Source organism: Myotis brandtii, unplaced genomic scaffold (assembly GCF_000412655.1).
Source record: "Myotis brandtii unplaced genomic scaffold, ASM41265v1 scaffold61, whole genome shotgun sequence".
NCBI lineage: Eukaryota > Metazoa > Chordata > Mammalia > Chiroptera > Vespertilionidae > Myotis > Myotis brandtii.
The window spans coordinates 2242192-2262884 of NW_005370318.1; the positions used below are offsets into that span (position 1 = coordinate 2242192).

Here is a 20693-nt window from a genome sequence, read left to right on the forward strand (position 1 = left end):
AGCTCCTGCTCCAGCGGCGCCGTGTGACTGTGCGCAAGGCCGATGCCGGCGGGCTGGGCATCAGCATCAAAGGTGGGCGAGGAGGCACCGAGGGCGTAGGGGTCTTGGGGGCTGGCAGCGCACCGAGGACATGGAGTTCGAGGGCTCCTGTCTGGGGGTAAGAGGGTTCGAGGGGACATAGGGAACCGGAGCACCAAGGTCGTCGGAGAGGGTTTCAAGAGTCCGGTGTCTCAGTCGAAAGGCACAGGTGTGGAGGGGGTTGGGGACGCACCAAGGACACGTGGGTGGGGAGTTGTGTGTGGAGGCATAGAGATCTGAGAGCAGTTACCATTCAGGGGTTGCTTGGACATCAAGGACAAGATGGGCCCCAGGAAAGCAGAGGATGGAGAAAAGGGATTGGGGCCTGGGACTGGGAGGTTACTAGGGCCGGGAGGGGGAAGTCCCTGAGACACCAACAAGGTGGGAGCTGTGGGTAAGACCTGGAGTTCAAAGTATAGGGGTCAATTGGAGACACCTGCTGGGCTCACAGACAGGGGGCAGGAAAAGACACAGAAATACGAGGACCCAGTAAGGCTGTGAACCTAGGCAAAGAGGTGGGTTTGAGTTTCCTGATCTTACTGTCTCCTTGCACAGGACTGAGAGGGGTGGACATAGAGTTGTTACTCCTCTCTGGGAGCTCTCAGATCCCAATATTTACAAATTTTTGTAAAAAAATATTTTTATTGATTTCATAGAGGAAAGAAGGGAGAGAGAGGGAGAGAGAGAGAGAGAGAGAAGCATCAATGATGAGAGAGAATCATTAATCAGCTGCCTCCTGCAAGCCCCACACTGGGGAATGAGCCCACAACCCGGGCATGTGCCCTGACTGGGAATCGAACCTTGAACTGATTCATAGGTGGATGCTCAACTACTTAGCCACACCGGCTGTGCCTGATAGCTTTTTTTAGGGTGCAACCAGACTGTTTTTGAGTCCAGGATCAACTGTGTGAACTCAAATCACTTCCCATCTTTGAACCTCCGTTTCCTCAACTATATAGTGAGGCTAATAATATAGTTGTGATGTTTCTATGAGCACAGGAATCTAAAGCATTCACCCTGCCAGCACACAGTAGGTGCCTGGTTAATTATTGCTGTTAGATGAGAGGGAAAATGGAGGCCAGGAGAGATTCCCAAAGCAACGAAAAGTAGTGCTTAAAATCCCTGCACACCCCCAGCTGTTGGGTTCACAGTTCCTACCACAATTACTTTTCAGGGTCTCAGGCCAATCCTGCTATCATTCTGGATATGCTCTGTTCCTGTGCTTCCAGACCCTTTGGCCTGGGTGAGAGGGTGGGGATGGTGGTGCTAAGTGCTACAGTACTCTAGGCTCATGTCCACTTCATCCTGGCAATAAGTGGTAAAAGGTAGGGAGCATAAATCAATATTTTGCAGGTAAGAAACTGAGATTCAGAAAAGAAACAATTTCCCCAGGATTCCACAGTCAATGAGTGGCAGAGCTGGGATTTGAACCTTAATTATCAGGCCACTAGATAGTGCCAGGGGAGTTGGTTCTTTCCCATGGAAGGGCAAATCCCCATGTAGTGAACCAAAAGGGTCTAAAAGAGGAAAATGAGAATCCAGGGAGTGAGCACCCATCTTAGCCCCAAACTCTAGCATGGGGTAAAAACAGATCAATCCAGAAATTGTACACTTAATGTATCAAAGCAGGAAGGAACTTAGAGTTCATATAAAGTTACACTTTGTAGATAGACAAACAGACTAGGAGAGAAGCAGGGACTTTCCAAGGTCACATAAAGTTACACCCTAGCCTAGCGCCATACTTCCAGGTGGTAGTGAAGGTACTTTTAGGAGGCATCAGGGGAAGTGCCAGCTCCATTTAATTCTTCATGTATGTAGATTGCACTCCTGTGGCCATGATGACCTCCCCTCTAGGGTCCAGTCCAGCCCAAGCAGCCAGGAATGATCATAGTTCCACATTGAACTGAAGTTCCCAGTTCCAGGACAAGCAGGGCAGATAAAAATAGAAACCTTTTCCTTTCCTTGGCCTCAAGCTCTGTGCAGAACAAGAAGCAAACGGTTAGGTCTGCATGGGGGTCAGGAGAGACTTCCAATTCTACAGCTGCCACACATTTGTTTTGTGATCTTGGGATAATGACCACCCCCTCTCTATGCCACTAGTTCCTCTTCAGTATTTCAGGGATGGACCAGTGGTGTGATACCTGAGGGTCCTACTTGCAGTCTGCCATAGAGTTAACAGTATTGGTTCTGAAGCTAGGAGACCTAGTTCAAATATATACTGGCTTTGCCACTTACTAACTGGACAACCGTGGGTAAGGGGCTTCTCTTCACACTTCAATTTTCCTCGTCGGAAACTGAACATGTCTGTGTGATTGGGGTGTTGTGAAGATGCAATGAAACACCATTGACAACATTTAGCTCTTTGGCACTTGGAACTAGCAGTAATTATTATTACTATTTTTTTTTTATTTTAAAAGGACATTCAAGAATTTAGCAACAAAGCAATTCAGTAAAATGTATTAGCTATTTACTTATTTATCTAGGCTTTTGAAATCTCTAGATTTTAAGGTCTAGGTCTATATCCTGGATTGTAAAATTTGGAGCCATGGCAATAGCTAATCCCATCATAATGCCAGATTAGGGGGTATCAATGGGTTTCCCTCACTGTGGGAAAATTGCTTAAAACCCAAAATATGTATTTAAGGAAAAATTACTGAAGCCCCTTGTAAATTACTCAAACACTGGTGAACACCCAAAGCATTGGACCAAAAGATCCAGTGACCAAACTATAACATTATGAATTTAGAAAATGACTTTCTCAGTGAGGAAACATTCGCATGTCTTAACTCCTGTCCTAGTCCCAGAGCCTGTAGAGGTGAACCCACTGGGGCTGGCTGGGGAGAAGAGGAAAGTTTGTTTCAGAAGGAACTGTCTAAGGCAGCGGTTCTCAACCTGTGGGTCGCGACTCCTTTGGCGGTCGAACCACCCTTTCACAGGGGTCACCTAAGACCATCCTGCATATCAGATATTTACATTACGATTCATCACAGTAGCAACATTACAGTTATGAAGTAGCAACGAAAATAATTTTATGGTTGGGTCACAACATGAGGAACTGTATTTAAAGGGCCAGAAGGTTGAGAACCACTGGTCTAAGGGATCATAGGATTTCTAATCATGGAAAAGAAAAGAATAAATCACTTGTTGAAAGACTGCATATTTTTTCCAGGTCTAAAGAAAGAACAAAGCATGTATAATGGAATCCAACTCTTGGAAGACAGCAAAAAAGGAATTTTCAAAGAATTTCTTGTACAGTCTAGCTGCTCAAATTTGCATATAATCATTTCAGTCTTTATAAACAAAACGTTTTTTTAACCTTCAAAAATGACTTATTATTATTATTTTATTTATTTATTTATTTTTTATTATCTTAAGTTTTACATATGTCTCCTTTTCCCCCAATTGACCCTCCTTCCCCCCACCCAACCATTCCCACCCCGGGCAAGTCCCCACCGCCCCAGTGTCTGTGTCCATTGGTTATGCTAATATACATGCATACAAGTCCTTTGGTTGACTTATTAGTATTATTAATGTCCCAAACTTCTAAGATTCTTTGCTGAAATTCTCTTTACCCTCCCATCTCCCCTTTCCCAGCACTGGGCTGGTCACTGCGGGAGGCCTTCAAAAATAATTTTGCCTCCATGTAACTCCTAAGCGTTTAGAGTGTCTGCCTCCGTTTCATCCTCTTTCTGTGCCTGTGCAGGGGGCCGGGAGAACAAGATGCCTATTCTCATTTCCAAGATCTTCAAAGGCTTGGCAGCTGACCAGACAGAGGCCCTCTTTGTTGGGGATGCCATCCTGTCCGTGAACGGGGAAGACCTTTCCTCTGCCACTCATGACGAGGCGGTGCAGGTTCTGAAGAAGACAGGCAAAGAAGTGGTATTGGAGGGTAAGCACTGGGGAACCCAGGGTGTTTAGCTCGTCCCTACCTCCTCCAGGCCTCAAGCAGTGGGGTCTGGGAGGTGGGCAGGATTGAAAACAGAAACAGAACTTGGAGACCTGCCTTGAGACTGCATGGGATGGTGGGAGAGCCGGCGCAGAGCCAGACAGACCTGGTTTTCATTTCCTCTGCCCCACTCCCTATCTCTGTGGCCGTGGGTAAGTCCCTGCACTGTAGTTTCCTCATCTGTAAGTCAGGTCTGTAATTTCTGCCTTGCTGGGTTGTGTGAACAGGACAAAAGGTCCATGGCAGGATTTGTCACTCAATGAGTGACTCAGGGGAAGAGAGAAGGGACTGGAGATGGGACGGTTAAGACTCTTCCCTGAGGAACCAGGAGAGCTCTGAAGTCCCAGTTCTTCTAGCACTCAGGGCCCCTAAGACCCTGACACCCATTCTCATTTGGGAGAAGACTTGGCCTTTATGTGCAGAATGTCAAATGAACAAGGATCAGAGAGGAGGTGTTTTTTTCTTTTGTTTGTTTTGTGGGTGGTTCCCCTCCACTATCCCCTCACTGTGTGGTCTTGGATCAGACCTTTGCCTTCTCTAGGTCTCAGTTTCCCCATTGGTTGTTATAGGCCTCTTGCTGTGGTTGTTGCGTATCTGCCTTTTGCCATCTCTCTCAAGAGATTTCTGCTTGGCTCAGCCCTTTCCTCAAACTTCAGCCTGCAATTTCCGGAAGTTGTGGGGGCCTGAGGAATGTGTCTGGCTCATGGCCCAGAACAGGCACAGGGAGGTGGCGGGGGCCGATGGGGAATGCCATGCTGAGCTGAGCCCCAGGCCCAGATCCTGACAGGTTGCCTTTGTTTCCCCAAATGGGTCTCTAAGAGACCACAGAAATAAACAGGCTTTGGGTCTCTGGGTGATCTTTGGCATTCTTGTTCTCTCTCAGTTTTTGTTTTTAATATTTTTTAATTGATTTTTTTTTTTTTTTTTTAGAGAGAGGAAAAGAGAAAGAGGGAGAGGGAGAGAGAAACATTGCTGTGAGAGAGAAACATCAATCAGCTGCCTCTTGCTCTCGCCCAGACCTGGGATTGAACCTGCAACTGGGTATGTGCCCTTACCGGAATCGAACCTGCCACCTTTTGGTGCATTGGACGATGCGCCAACCAACCAAGCCACATAGGCCAGGGCTCTCTCAGTTTTGTTTTACTTTTACATTTTAGGTGTATCTATTTAAATGCTACCGGTGCAGTTTTTATTTTTTGGTGCACTTTTAACATATACAGTGTATTTATTTATTTAGAGAGTAAGTTTAGTGAAGCTGGGGACAGTGAAACAAGGAAGAGCCTAGGATAGAAGAAGCAACAGGAGAGAGACTAGGTGGGGCTGCTTTGGTTCTCTAGAAACATTATGGGGAAGAAGTCAGCTCACTGGAGAGTCAGAGAAAAGGGGGCCTTGGGGCCAGGTTCTGGGGGTTACAGCCCATTGCTCCCCTGGTTGCAGGTCTGTGAGGACCCTTAGAGTTTAGGAGATGCATGCCTGCGGGGGAAGAAGAGGAGGAAGGGAAAGGCGCGGGAGTGCTCCCGGGAGGGAGAGAGCGCGCCTACAGTGTATATTTTTAAAAAGCTGACGCTGCAGTGTTGGTCCCTAAAAGCATAAGTACATCAATCATATTTTAACAGCAAAGTTACATTAATGATATGGCTATAAGATACTTTTTCTCCCAGATGTCTTGTTACTTTGATATTTATAGCCATTAATGCAATTTGAAACAGTTGAACTTTATCAAATTGTCATATTTTGGTTGACTTGAAAAGCTCTTTTAGTTTTTGCTGTTTGAAAGTCTAGCCTATAGGTGGCAAAATTTCTACTATAGACACATTTTTAATCCACATGGAGGTCCCCCTCAGCCCCTCACCTTTAGGTTGAGAATGTTTCTATTTGGGTTCTGAGTGTGGATCATTCTGAGAAGGTAGCATCTCTGAGTGTTAGATAGTTGAAGCATCTCCTGGTTTAGGAGCTAATATCCAAACCTTCCATCTAACTCATTAACTTTAGTCCTTCCTCACTAAGTCAAGAAACATTTGCAGAGACCTACTGTGTACCTGGTGTGCAGAGCATTGAGTTAGAAGCTGAGCTAGACCCAGGCCTCTCTTGAAGGAGCTCACCATCTGGTAGGAGAGATAAAACATAAACACTGTCTCTTCTACACAAACTATTTAAAAATCAGTTTCTAAACTCCTGTCTGCTTTGTGGTGAATCTCTGACCTTGGTAAGATCTTTGCTTCTCTGGGCCTCAGTTTCCATATTGGCTAAGGTTAGATTAGATCAGAGATAACCAATAGCTTTCATTATGAATGTCACCTTCTCTGGTGGTCAAGCCATACTGGCCCGACAAGCTTGGCCTCTCTGTTGCCCAAGATAGGATTTGGCACATAGTAGGCACTTTATAAATGTTAGTAACTCCCCTCCTGTTTCACTGCATTTATATAGAATTGATATTATTTCCTCCTTAAATGTTTAGTAGCATTCTCCAGGGAAGCCACCTTTATAGAAATGTTTTTAACTCTGATTTTAATGTTGTTAATAGGGTAAGTTAGAGGATCTATTTTTTTCCTTGAATGAACATTGGTAGTTTTTGTCGTTCAAGGAATTTGTCCTTTTCATCCAAGGTGTCAGATTTATCGACATAAAGTCATTGATTATTTCTGCCTTTTGGATGAGAGCCCTCTTTTGCTTTCTCTTTTTCTCCCCTCCCTTTATGCTGCTCTACTCTGGTTTTGAGGGCACAGTCTTATGGGGGAGACAGCTGGGCAAATCTACCAGGTCACCAACATGTCACACATGCTGAGATAGGGTCTGCTCAGGGAGTGGAAGAGGAAGTGGTTTCTTCTCTCTGGGTTGTCAGGAAAGACTTCCTGGAGAAGGGGATGCTGCCACTTTATGAACAATAAGCAGAGGTGAGTACGGGGTGGAGGAAGGCTTTCCAGGCAGGGGAACTGTGTGAGCAAAACCATAGAGGGGTAAAGTGACTTGACTTTAATAATTCAGCTTTATCTGAGCCTATGGTGTGAGGAAGTGAAAAAAAAGAGGAGGCTAACCGGATTGACAGATTCTGCAGAGCCAGACAAAAGGAATTGGACTTTCTCTGGAGAGAAAGGAGGAGCCATTACAAGGTGTTCGGCAGGGTTCACATGGTCAGCTCTGAGCTTTAGCAGCATCACTCTGGTTTGGAGGGAGGCACAAATAGATGCTCAATGGCAACGTGGAGGCGAGGCCATGAACAGGAGGGAGAAGGTGATGGGGCCGTGAACAGGAGGGAGAGGGTGGTGGTTTGATTTAAGCAGGCTTGCGTAAGAAGAGTTTGGAGGTTGTGGCCTTCTTTGTTAATTTCCCCCCGGCTTTTTCTTAGTTGAAGTCTCTTTTGAGTTGCTTTCCTGGCCCAGAAAACTTACAGAAGGAGGTCATTTCAACCAAGGCAGTAAAGGGGTGGGAGTGGGCACTGGGGTCAAGAATCTTTGAGTTGCATGGATGATCTGAGAAGCTTGGAGGAGGTGAGGGAGCTAAGATGCTGGCTTGTGGCTGGTCCTTGAGATTTGGAGGAGTCTATGTGGAGAAGGTAAGAACTGGGCAGTGGCCTGAGTCTGGAGCCAGTGCTCTTGAGAGCCTCTCTGGGCCTAGGTTCTCTGCTAGAACCCAGTCACTGGTCACATTGTTCAGAACTTCCCTGCCCCTATCTCACTCATAAGCTATCTCCAAGGGGCCATGGAAAGGGAGAGGGAAAGAGAGATAGAAACATCAATGATGAGAGAGAATCATTGATCTGCTGCCTCCTGCATGCCCACAATGGGGATCAAGCCCGCAACCTGGTCATGTGCCCTGACCAGGAATTGAACCTTGACTTTCTGGTTCATAGGTTGATGCTCAACCACTGAGCCACACCGGCCGGGTAGGTGGCCTATCCTTTGTATGAGAACTTGGCAGGACGGCTGGGCATCTTTCCTGAGGCCTGGGTCTTGGTAGGTACAGAGCTTCCTGAGAATGTCCTAGAAGGACAGATGTCATTGACAAACTCTGGGTGCCAGCCAGAGCCCTACTTCTTTGGCCTAAGTCAGGGGCTCAGCTGAGCATCAGCAACCCTAGTCTGCCTTCTGTACCTTTTCCTCTGCGAGGTCAGGGGTTTACACAGATGTCTTGAGCCTGGTCTCAGTCACAGGGGTGTGTTTGTGACCAGTCTGGGCCCAATCTGGCAGCCAACATACCTTTGCCTGCTTCTTAGAGAGGCCCATTGTGTGCACAGATCTGGAGCCAGGGCCAGCCTGGGCCCTTAGAGACCAAGCCTGTGGGAAAAGGGGAATAGCCAAATGCCTCCTCTCCCTCCACCTCCAGTGTGGCTGGCAAGATAGAGTCAACAGTGAGCCTGTGATGCATTAAAATATAATACTAAAGGACAGTGCAAATTAATGAAGTCAATTTTGGTACTTTGTACAAAGGGAAAGTACATTCCACATAAAGATCAGGCTTTTAAAAGATACAGGAATAGCCCTAGCCAGTTCGGCTCAGTGGATAGAGCGTTGGCCTGTGGACTGAAGGGTCCCGGGTTCAATTCTGGTCAAGGGCACATGCCCGGGTTGTGGGCTCCATCCCCAGTAGGGGGCGTGCAGGAGGCAACCAATCAGGGATTCGTTCTCATCAGTGACGTTTCTATCTCTCTCTCCCTCTCCCTTCCTCTCTGAAATCAATAAAAATATATTTTTAAAAAAGAATCATTTAAAAACAAATTAAAGACACAGGAATAGAGTAACATGCATATAAAAGGCACATACCGTAATAGGAATTTCTATCATCCCTGTTACAGGCAAAGTCACCAAAGTTTGTTGAGAATAAATAACTTCCTTCAAGTCATCCAACCAGTAAATTGGCAGACTCAGAATTGAAACCAAGGTCAGTTTGGTTGCAGAGGCCACCATTGCCTCAGCCTTGAATAATACCTACCTTGTATAGTTATTTGCAAGATTAAAAAATAATAGATGTAAAGTGTGTGTAACATGCTGAGGCCAGTGCCCAGAGTATATACTTATTCATTTTATTTGCTGTTTATAAGGATGAGACAATGCGCGTGAAGTGCATAGCACGATGTCTTCCACATGGTAAGCATTCAATAAAAGTCAGCCTTTATTATCATCACATCAGCATCAGCAGATTATTGTTTTCTCCAGTAAACTCCGAGGCCTTTGAGGGCAGGAATCATGTGTAGTTTGTCTCAGAGCCCCCGGCCTGGCACTGGGCCCAGCACACATTAGATCTTGGTGAGTGTTTGGGGGAATGATCACTGGGGTACATCTCAGACCTTTTCTACTTTATCTTTAACCTAGTCGATTGCAGTTTACTTTCCTAAATGTTTAAGGTGAGGCTCAAGACTCAAGCTGGGCCTCAAGGCTCAAGCTGGGCTTGACTGACGCCTGAGAATTTCTTTTCTTTCCTTTCCATTGAATTTATTGGGGTGACACTGGTTAACTGAGAATTTCTGTGATGAGTTCTTCTAACTCCACGTCTAGGCCCCTGCCAACTTCTCCCCTGGGAGATGGACACGCCAGGTGTCCTGACTGAATTTGGCTCAGTGCATCACCACCATCAAAAGTGGGATGTTATTAATGGTTGCAGCTGATTTGAGGTCACCCTAGTTGGCTTAGCCAAGTGATGCCATGCTCCTGAGGTGCCTGTGGGACTCTTGTCCTGGGAACAGAGTCGAGAATGTAGCTCCTATTTAGTCCTCCCATGGCCACAAAGACCTGTTGTTCTAATCATTGTTTTCAAGGGAACATTATTTGGCTACACACACACCACACACACCATAAACCATACCACACCCACACAGTTTTAGGCCATGTGACTCCCCACAGACAAAATTTGGCTTAATGCAGCCCTGGCCTGTTCTCTGGATCTTGATTAAAATTCCTGTGGGGCTCTGGAGGGGGGTTCTGGCTTCGATTAGCTGTGTGAGTCTGGCTGCTGATGGTGGTAGAGGAAATAATAATGATAATGATGTAGTGTCTGCTGTTCATGGGATACCCATAGCAGCGGTTCTCAACCTGTGGGTCGCGACCCCTTTGGGGGTCGAACGACCCTTTCACAGGGGTCGCCTAAATACATCCTGCATATCAGATATTTACATTATGATTCATAACAGTAGCAAAATTACAGTTATGAAGTAGCAACGAAAATAATTTTATGGTTGGGGGTTCACCACAACACGAGGAACTGTATTAAAGGGTCGAGGCATTAGGAAGGTTGAGAACCACTGACCTATAGTGTGCTAGACACTGTGCTAAGTGTCTTCCATATGTTATCTCTGTGAATTAGGTACATTATTTATTCCATTGTGCAGGTGAGAACAATGAAACTCAGAGAAGTGAAGCTACTTGCCCAAGGTCACACAGTAGCAGAGATAGAATTTGAGCTCAGATCTGTCAGATGCAAGAACCCATGTTCTTAAATATTTATACAGCACTGCAAGTCATTAACCCCTGAGAGACTCAGTTTATTCAATTTATTCAACTGTTAAATAAGGACATAGATCCATTTCTTGAAATGGTGCGATTAGATGAAGATGTGTTTGTGAGAGTTAAGGTTGGTGCTTGGTATATAGTAGGCGCTCAATAAGTACTTCTTTTTAAGATCCTAGAACTCTTTGCTTCTGGAAGGGTTGATGAGGGTCTCATCCCCAAATCCTGGCTTAGATTATTTTGAATGTGGTGTTATATACATATTTTTGGTTTTTGGGTTTTTTTGTTAATCCTCACTTGAGGATATTTTCCCATTGATTTTTAGAGTGGAAAGGAGGGGGAGAGACAGAGAGAGACAAACATCAATGTGAGAGAGACATTGATTGGTTGCCTCTCGTGCGCACCTGACCAGGGCCTGGGATGGAGACCACAACCGAGCTATGTGCCCTTTACCAGAATCAAACCCGGGATCCTTCAGTCCACCGGCTAACGCTCTATCCACTGAGCCAAACCAGCTAGGGCTATACATATATTTTAAAAAGTAGATTTTCAAAAAAATATAGAAAGTAATATATGCCTATTAAAAACCCAGGAGAGTGAGTGTAAAGCAATTGTCTTTTCATAGAGATAACCACAGTTGATATTTTCACATTCTTCCAGAAAATTTCCATATTTGTTTTTATCCTTTAACAAGTTGAGGACATATTTCCAACTCAGTACATGTAACTCTGTTTCATTCTTTTGTTTGTTTGTTTGTTTTTAAGAAGTTCTAGGAAACTAGAATTTCAGTGTTTCGTACTTGTATTTTTTCAAATATGTTTTTATTGATTTCAGAGAGGAAGGGAGAGGGAGAGAGATATGGGAACATCAGTGATGAGAGAGAATCATTAATCGGCTGCCTCTTGCACTCCTTCTACTGGGGATTGAGCCCGAAACCTGGGCATGTGCCCTTGACCGGAATTGAACCTGGGACCCTTCAGTCAGCCGTTTGGTCGATTTGCATATTAGGGCTAACCAGCTAGGGCTCTGTTTTATTCTCTATAATGATTGCACAATATCATCTACACTAATAAAAGAGCAACATGGTAATTAGCGTACAACCGCTACCCTTTTCATTGGCTAATCAGTGAGTATCTGCAAATTAACTGTCAGCCAAGATGGCAGCCGGTAGCCAGGCACATATTAGGGCTAACCAGCTAGGGCTCTGTTTCATTCTTTATAATGATTGCACAATATCATCCTATATAATAAAACCCTAATATGCAAATCGACCAAACGGCTGAACAACTGGCAGACAACAGGTCCCTATGATGAGCACTGCCCCCTGAGAAGGAGGCAACCAGCGGCAGTGATCGGGGGGCGGGGCTGGTCAGCGAGCGCCTTACCTGTTGCCTCCTGCAAATCAGTAGTTGGACATCCCCCCGAGGGCACAAGCGGGGCTGAGGGACCCCCCTCCCCACCACCCCTCTCCCCCACATGAATTTTGTGCACTGGGCCTCTAGTATTATTGATATTTGTACATTGATTTAACTAATATTTACTGAGTCCTGTCTGTGTTCCATGACTAGATGTAGGCACTGGTGATATAGCCAAGAATAAAACTGAATTAGGAGCCCTGGCTGGAGCTCAGTTGGTTGGGCATCGTTCTGTGCACCGATAGGTTGTCGATTCGATTCCTGGTCAGGGCACATGCCTGGGTTGTGGGCTTGGTGCAAGAGGCAGCCTATCGATGTTTTGCTTTCACATTGATGTTTCTCTCCCTCTCCCTTCCTCTCTCTCTAAAACTAAATTTAAAAAATATAAAGTTAAATAAAAAAGACTGAGTCAGGAAGCTCATATCTTATATTTAGCAGCCTCTACCCATGGACATTCAAGTTGTCACTAGTCTCTTGGACCAAAGACAATGGTGCTGTGACCCCTCTGTGCACTTATGAGCATTTATCTGAAGCAGGGCTCCTGCAAAGGATATTATTAGATCAAAGCTTTCACATGCCTTTAGGATCTTGATAGATGGTGCCCCTTGTGCTGCATAAGGGTGTGGTGAGGTGAGATTCTTTTGCTCAGAGTGTGGCAACCTAGGCTCTGTTGTTCAATCCTGCTTCAGGGCCTGCCAGGGGCTGGGGACTATTTATAGTCCAGCCTTGCTAGACCAGCAGGACTTTAAAGGTCAGCCCTTCCAGAGCCTGTTGGAATCTCATGTCCACTCCATACCATCCTGGGTGGGAATGTGGGCAGCCCTGACTTGAATCTTTATAGTGCCTTACTCAGAGAGCTGGTGTATCAAGTGCCCATTATTTAGGCAGAGAAACTCAGGCTCAGAGAGACCTTGAGACTTGCCAAGACCAGAGAGCAAGTGACAGGGCCTGGATTAAAATCTTTGTCTGTCTGTAGCCACATTGTGTGCTCATCCCCTTCTACTGTTACACTCAGAACAGCAGCAGAAAGAATAACTATATTACTTATTGAAGATCTATTCCATGCCAGGCGGGGCGAAGCGCCTTTCAGGTGTTGAATATCAATATGCTTGAAGTAGATATATTTTGCTCCCATTGTAAAGATGAGAAAATAGAGGCTTACAAAAGTCAAGTCAGCTGTCCAAGGTCACAGAGCAAGGAAGTAAAACCCAAGCCTATATCACTCCAGAGCCCAATTTGATGTCTCTTCAGGCTGAGAAGCCCCAGGCCTGTCAATATTCATTCATTTAACAAATTTCTTATTTACTGATTACTTGGTATATGTTGGTACTATTCTAGATGCTGGGGATACCCTAATGAACAAGCAAACAGGTCTCTGCCCTCACAGGGCTGATATTTTGGTTGGAGGAGAAAGGCCATTAACTAGTAAACAAATGGGCAGATCATGTAATTTCAGGCGGGGGCTAGTAAGTGACCACCTCCTGAACAGATAAGGAACAGCTTGAGCGTAGAGAATAGGCTTCAGCCAAGACTCAATGCCAAGATATTCAGTCCCAAACATTTATTGAGCACTGGGATAAATACTGGGGATACTGTATTGAGCCAAAACAGATGCATCCCCTATCTCTTCTCAGCCTTTTGGCCAAGATCAAATGCAGATGTATTTCCTTTTCTTTGCTCCCTGGGCCAGGCAAATGGTCCTGCCTTATCTGTTCCTTGTGTTTTTATTTATTTATTTATTTATTTATTTATTTATTTATTTATTTATTTTAAAAATATGTATATATTAAATATATTTTATTGATTTTTTACAGAGAGGAAGGGAGAGGGATAGAGAGTTAGAAACATCGATGAGAGAGAAACATTGATCAGCTGCCTCCTGCACACCCCCTACTGGGGATGTGCCCGCAACCAAGGTACATGCCCTTGACCGGATTTGAACCTGGGACTCTTCAGTCCACAGGCCAATGCTCTATCCACTGAGCCAAACTGGTTAGGGCTTTAAAAATATTTTTATTAATTTCAGGGAGGAAGGAAGAGGGAGAGAGAGATAGAAACATCAATGATGAGAGAGAATCATTGATTGGCTGCCTCCCGCACACTTCCCACTGGGGATTGAGCCCACAACCTGGGCATGTGCCCTTGACCAGAATCGAACCGGGGACCCTTGAGTCCACAGGTCGACGCTCTATCCACTGAGCCAAACAGGCTAGGCATCTGTTCCTTGTGTTTTTAGAGAAGCCTGGATCCTTGGGGCCCTGGCTTCTCTCCTTGGGAGAGCTGGGACCTGGGGCCTCGGGAATGGGCAGTGTTTGTATCTGTCTCAGTTTGTACAGTGTTTGTATCTGTCTCAGCTTCCCTGAAGAGGAAGAGCCCATGTGTCACTGCTTTATCAGGCTTCTGGGCCAGGATCTTGGCTGGGGTGGGTGTGGATACCAACTGTGTCTATCCTTGGAGTCTCAAGAATGCTGGCTACAAGGCCATGGTCGTGCCCTCAGCTTTCCAGGCCATCGCCTTTAGGCAACCTGGCCCTGCTTGCTGGGTGACTCAGGTAGAAATCAGAGCAGAGAGGAAGACTCAGAGCTGGGCTATTTATGGTCACACTCCGGGGCCCCCACGACCCCACCCCCATCCTGGGGCAGGCCACTGGTTTGTGAAATCCAAGCCCTGTATCCAGTGCCAGCTGGTGTGCTGTCCATTTATAGCATGTTCTGTGGGAAAGGAGGAGGACCCAGTTCTGGAATGGCCTGGGTGAGCAGGGGCTCTAGCAGTTTTTCTGACTTCAGAGTTGACAAATGTGCATTTGTGGAGCACATAGGATAGGAGATCCCTGCTGCATTCTGGGGATACAGAGATGAGTCAGATGAGGTCCCTATCCTCACAATGCTCCCATCCTGCTGGGGGACAGATCTCCACACAGACACAGGAGAGTGGATCTAGGGGACTGCAGAAGTGATGGCTGAGGTGGAACCAGTGTGGGCATCTGGGAAGGCTACCTAGAGGGGTGAGTTTGAGCTGAGCTGGGACCTCTTGGAGTGTGGCACCTTCTCCCTCCTGGTGAACAAATGTGTCCTGCCCTGGCATTCATAGAAACTGACTCTGGGTTTGAATCAAGCCCAGTTTCTGTTCTCTGGGAGTTCCATTTTGTTGGGAGAGACAACCCCAATGCACAAAATAACAATAGAGTTCTCAGAAGTGTGGGCAGAGGTGGCTGATAGCTAAGAAACATATTTTTTGAGTCCTTAACTTGTGCCACATGTTTTACATAATCTCATTTAATTCTAACCTCTCTCTAAGGTAGACAATGTCATTCCTCTTATATTTATTATTATCATTATTATTATTATTATTATTCCTCACCTGAGGGCATTTAAAAATTTAATTTTTATTTATTTATTTATTTTTAAAATAGATTTTTATTGATTTCAGAGAGGAAGGGAGAGAGAGAGATAGAAAGGGTTCTGTTGGCAAGGAGAAAAGAGCAGGGGGATGGCTTGAATGTCATATAGGCTGTGATGTGTCCCACCTTCATTGTCCCTTGAGACATAATCCAACATTCAGTTCTGGGGTAAGTCATTGCTATGATGATGATGATGAGTTCTTTTTAGTCCTAGTCCCCAAAACTTTGGGCATAGGCTTAGTTCTGTCACAAAAACCTACTCTTATTTTCAACAAAACTTCTCTTTCAACCTCAGTAGAGTTTCTACCTTCCTCTCCCACTCCAAGGGCAGTCTCCTGTGACAGAACTAGGTCCTATCTGGTTCTTCCAGGGATCTGGGCTAAGAACTGCTTCTTCACTCCATCTCGTCTGCCCGCTCACAGGAAGAACGTACTGGTTGGGCCTTGACTGCATACATCAGATGACTAGCAAACCAGATGGCTGAGGGGAGAGGAAGGAAGGCTGCTCAAGGGGTAACAGGGATAGGTACCTTCAGTAGGGCAGTAGAGGGGACCACCTGGCTGGGGGAAGAGAGAGTAGTGCTTGTAAATCTTGATATACCATCTTCCTAGTAGCTCATTTTAGAGGTGAGGAGACTGCTGCTCATGAGAATTGGGAATAGTTCCAATGCCAGGGCACATGTGGCAGACACTGTTGCTTGCCTTCAATCATTTCCCCTTCATTCTTGCTAACAGAAGCCTGATTTTTTGGGTGGAAATATGCTCACTCCCAGAGGCTGAATTGTGATTGGTCTAAATCATGACTATTCCCTCTTAAAAAATTTTATTGATTTCAGAGAGGAAGAGAGAGAGAGAAAGAGAGAGAGAGAGAGATCAATGATGAGAGAGAATCATCCATCGGCTGTGAGCTGCATGCTCCACACTGGGGACTGAGCCTGAAACCTGGGCATGTACCCTGACCTGGAATCAAACTTGTGACCTCCTGGTTCATAGGTTGATGCTCAACTACTGAGCCACATTGGCCAGGCATAACTATTTCCTCTTGGTAATAATTGTGCTAGAAGTGGGCCTGCACCCGGCTTGGATCAATGAGATATAAGGCTTCATGGAAATACTAGTATTTCCCTCTCTGATAAGAAGAAGGTGTTAGGAGACAGTCTCTTTTCTGCCTGTCTCTTCCCTTTCTGCTTTGGGTGTTGTTGACGTGCTTGAGCTGTGGCCATTCTGTGGTCATGAGAATGGCAGAAAGGTTTACCCTGAATCCAGTGTCATTGAGCCACTGAACCAATCCTAAAATTGCCTTCCTCTAGACTTCTTGTTATGTGAAATCAGAAATATCTTTATTGCTCAAGGCATTGTTATCATATGTTCTATTATTTGCAGCCAGACTTCAACAAATGATATAGCAAGAATGACCAAAATGTTTTATTACCAATCAACCTTAATTGATTGGTAATGGCTGCCATAGAACACTGTTATTGATTAATGATATATTCCATGAGCAAGGGATAAAGAAGTGGTAGCGTAAGTGTCATATGTTTACCATTCCAGTCCTACCTAGGGCCAGTCCAATACCTGACACATAGCAGGTGCTCAAGAAAACTGACTTGTTTCTGAATCTCTACTCCCACAAAGCTCTTCTCAGATCAACCCTGTCATCATGTTGCCTTTTACTTTTAGCTGCCAGTGTTCGTGAGATCTTCTTTTTCTAGAGAGGCATGAGATCCAGGTCCTGATCACGACTCTTTTGGTTGCAAATGTCATAACTTCTGTTGACATGGCAGCCTGACTTTCTAACGAACAAGCATTAGAAACTGGAACATTAGCAGGTGTTCCCCTCTGTTTCTTGACATGCATCTCCACTAATTTTACCTCTCTGCAAACCAGCTTTCCCCCCTTCTTTGTCCCCACAGCAGAAGGTGGTTGACTCCCATAGCAAATTTGTTCAAGACACCAGTCTCAACTGGGTAGCCTAGAGTGGGTTAGATGGTCACCCCTGGTCCAGCTAGCATAGCCAGGAAAGCAGGATCACATGTCAGAACATGACTCTATGGGTCAGTTGGGCAGAGGAGTAGGTCTGGGCTGCTCTTCTAGCAATATGAAGATGTACTGTCTAATATGGTCATCATTTGTTGCATGTGACTTTTGATTTTTTTTTTGTTTTAGCCCCGCACAACTTTTTTTTTATTCTTTTAAAAAAATATTATAATAAGTACAATTAAATAAAATGCCCACTTCCCTGTGTCTGTGTGGAGCTCCCATTAGGCTGAGAGCACTGTGAAGGCAGGGACCTTATCTGACTCATAAAATAAAAAATGCAGTTCCTCATTTGTACTAGCCACATTTCAAATGTTCAATAATCACATGTGGCTTAGTGCTACTGTCTTGGACAATGTATATATATATATATAGAGAGAGAGAGAGAACATTTACATAATCACAGAGAGCTCTGTTAGACAATGTTATTCTCTAAGGTGTCCACTATACTCAGTGATGATTGTTCAGAGCTAAGAGGGCCCTTCGGCACCTATATTGGTTACAATACAAGTTATGCTGCTATAATAAGAGACCCATAACATACTATGGCTTAAATATAATAGAAGCTCCTTGCTTTCTTAGTAACATCCAAGTCTGACATGACATCTTTAAAGTGTCAGCCTTCCTTAGAGTGTGGCTCATGTACTCATAGTTAAGATAATGCTCCACCAGCCTTTGTTCTAGCCAACTTAACCCTGTTGGGGAAAAGAGGGGGAAAGGATCGTTCCCTTTCTTTAATAGACAGAACTTGATTGTTACACACACCCCTTCTGCTCTGACCCTATCAGCCAGACTTGATTACGTGAGCACCTATATAGCTGCAAGGGAGACTGGGAAATGAAGTCTTAAGCTGGGAGGCTATCATTATACTGGAGGACAGTTAGCAGTCTCTACCACATGACTATCTCATTCAACCCCTCTTTTCTGCAGATGAAAAGACTGAAGAGAGAGAGGCAGACAATGGGATCGTGGCAGAGCAGTCACATCTCCTAACTTCCCTGTTGGTGCTCTTTTACTGCCTTGCTGTAGCTGTTCCCTGTTCCCTGTAAGCAGTCGATCCCAAAGGTCCAAACACTTCTACTTACTTGGTTAGAACTTAGTCACATGGTGACACCTAGCTGCAGAAGAGGCTGGGAAATGTAGCCTATCTTCCAGGTGGCCATGTGTCTATAAACCGGGAAAAATGAGAGAATAGATGTTGGAATGCATCTAGTATTTTCTACCATAAAATCAGAGACTTGAGCCTAGGAGAGGATAGTGACATTAGTCATAAATTGAAGTCTTAATGAATTAGTGAAAATTGTGATGTGTGCTGCATGGGAACCCATGTCACAGTGGTAACTGCTGACCTGTCCCCTGACCAGTCAAGTACATGAAGGAAGTCTCACCATATTTCAAGAACTCTGCCAGCGGGACCTCGGTTGGCTGGGACTCGCCTCCTGCCTCACCCCTTCAGCGGCAGCCTTCCTCCCCTGGTCCCCCACCCCGAGACTTCAACGGTGCCAAACACATGTCCTTGAAGATGGCATATATCTCGAGAAGGTGTACCCCCAGTGACCCAGAGCCCAGGTAAGCCTGGAGTGGGGGGCACCTCAGACAGTCATGCCCTGGTGTTGTTAGGTGGTGGGGCCAAAGGAAAGATACAATGCCTGAACATGGTAGGTGCTTAAGAAATGTTTGTTGAATGGATGCAAGAGTGAAGTTATGGGGATGAGGGTGTGCTTGCTTTTCTCTTCTTCCTCTGGGCAGTTCACATCTGAGGAGGAACTTTGAATATGGAGAGCCCTGAATGGGATTCCAGTCCTGGTTTTCCTTGAACTAGTCCCTTTTCCTCACTGACCTTTAGATTTCCCATTGTGAAATAAGGTTGTCAGACTCAGTGATCCCCTCAAGTCTCTACCGACTCTGTTGCGATTCTGAGATGTCTGGTAATACTTGTTTCAGGGCCATGGAAGGTTATCGTCCTTCACATCTGAGCAGCCCTTAACAGTTCATTGATGATAAGATTGATACCAGCCAACATTATTGTGTTTACCACCAACAAAATTATTTAGTTCTCACAGCGATCCTATGAACAAAGTCCTATTGTTTCACCCCATTTTATAGATGAGGACAGAGAGAGGAAGTAAACTGCCCAAGGTTAATCACACAACCAGGAAGAGATGGAACTTGCCTCTTTCCAGGTAGCTCTCTCTGCTTTAGAAGCTATGGGTGCCTGAGTGATGGTGGTGGTTGAATGGAGTGTATATTGATCAAGTGGGGTATGCGGTATTGAGGGTGGTTGTATACATTGGGAGTGACAAAAAAGGTTGTGCTGTGGGTCCGAGTTATAGCTAAGTTCAATGTCAGTCAAATGCCCAATATTGGCATCCAAATCTTCTGCCCCTACTTGATGACCCAGCCCTACCCTGCCCCCATGAGGCAAGAAGTGGTAATTCACAGGTAACTTACAGGTGTTCCACCAAAGGGACTTAGGTGAAGGTGAGGGTTATTAGTCCTTTCTGAGACTCATAGAACCTTAGGTTAATCGTGGTTTCCAGCCCATCTCGGACATTACCTGAAGCATGTGTGTGCATGTATTTCTATGTGTGTGCATGTATTTCTATGTGTGTGCACGTGTAGATGACATGTAAATACAAGTGTTTGTGTGTATATGTGAGCATTTGCAAGGATATTGGTGTAGATTCATGTATGTGTTTGTGTGTTTATGTTAATGCTCATATGTGTATATGCATGTACGCATATGTGCTTGACTATGTGCGTGCATATGTAACTACATGTGTAACTTGAATATAACTGGGGTTCCATATCAGCACTATATCCCAGTCCAAGGAACACAGTCTGTTAACTAAAATATAATGAATAATATTTTACTTTTACTTAGGGTTACATTGGGCTGCAAGTATCAGAAACCCTAACAAGCAATGGCTTAAATAAATGAGAGATTTATTTTTCCACATATTTAAAAAGTCTAGGGTTAGCTGTTTATTTAGGTTCTATCACTGCTCAAGAATGCCCTCAAGGGATCAGGTTTTCAGCTTTTTTCCTGCCATCTTTTTAAAAAATATATGTTTTTATTGATTTTTAGAGAAAGAGGAAGGAAGAGGGATAGAGAGATAGAAACATTGATGAGAGAGAAACATCATCTATTGGCTGCCTCCTGCATGTCCCCAACCAAGGACTGAGCCTGCAACCCAGGCATATGCTCTGTCCAGGAATCAAACTGTGACCTATTGCTTCCTGGGTCAATGCTCAACCACTGAGCCACAATGGCTGGGTTCTCCTGTCATCTTTTTTTTATTATTAAATATATTTCTTTATTGATTTCAGGGAGGAAGGGAGAGGGAGAGATAGAAACATGATGAGAGAGAATCATTG

The 20693-nt window shown here is 45.0% G+C and overlaps 1 protein-coding gene across 1 annotated transcript in view; it reads left to right on the top strand.

Moving 5' to 3' along the window:
- The window catches only part of SNTA1 (syntrophin, alpha 1), a 27765-nt gene that overhangs the window by 588 nt on the left and 6484 nt on the right, over positions 1 to 20693 (top strand). Inside the window, exons 2-4 of the mRNA XM_014550642.1 lie at positions 3 to 72; positions 3782 to 3967; positions 18680 to 18884. Coding sequence (XP_014406128.1) covers positions 3 to 72; positions 3782 to 3967; positions 18680 to 18884 — 461 coding nt within the window. The remainder of the gene's footprint in view (positions 1 to 2; positions 73 to 3781; positions 3968 to 18679; positions 18885 to 20693) is intronic.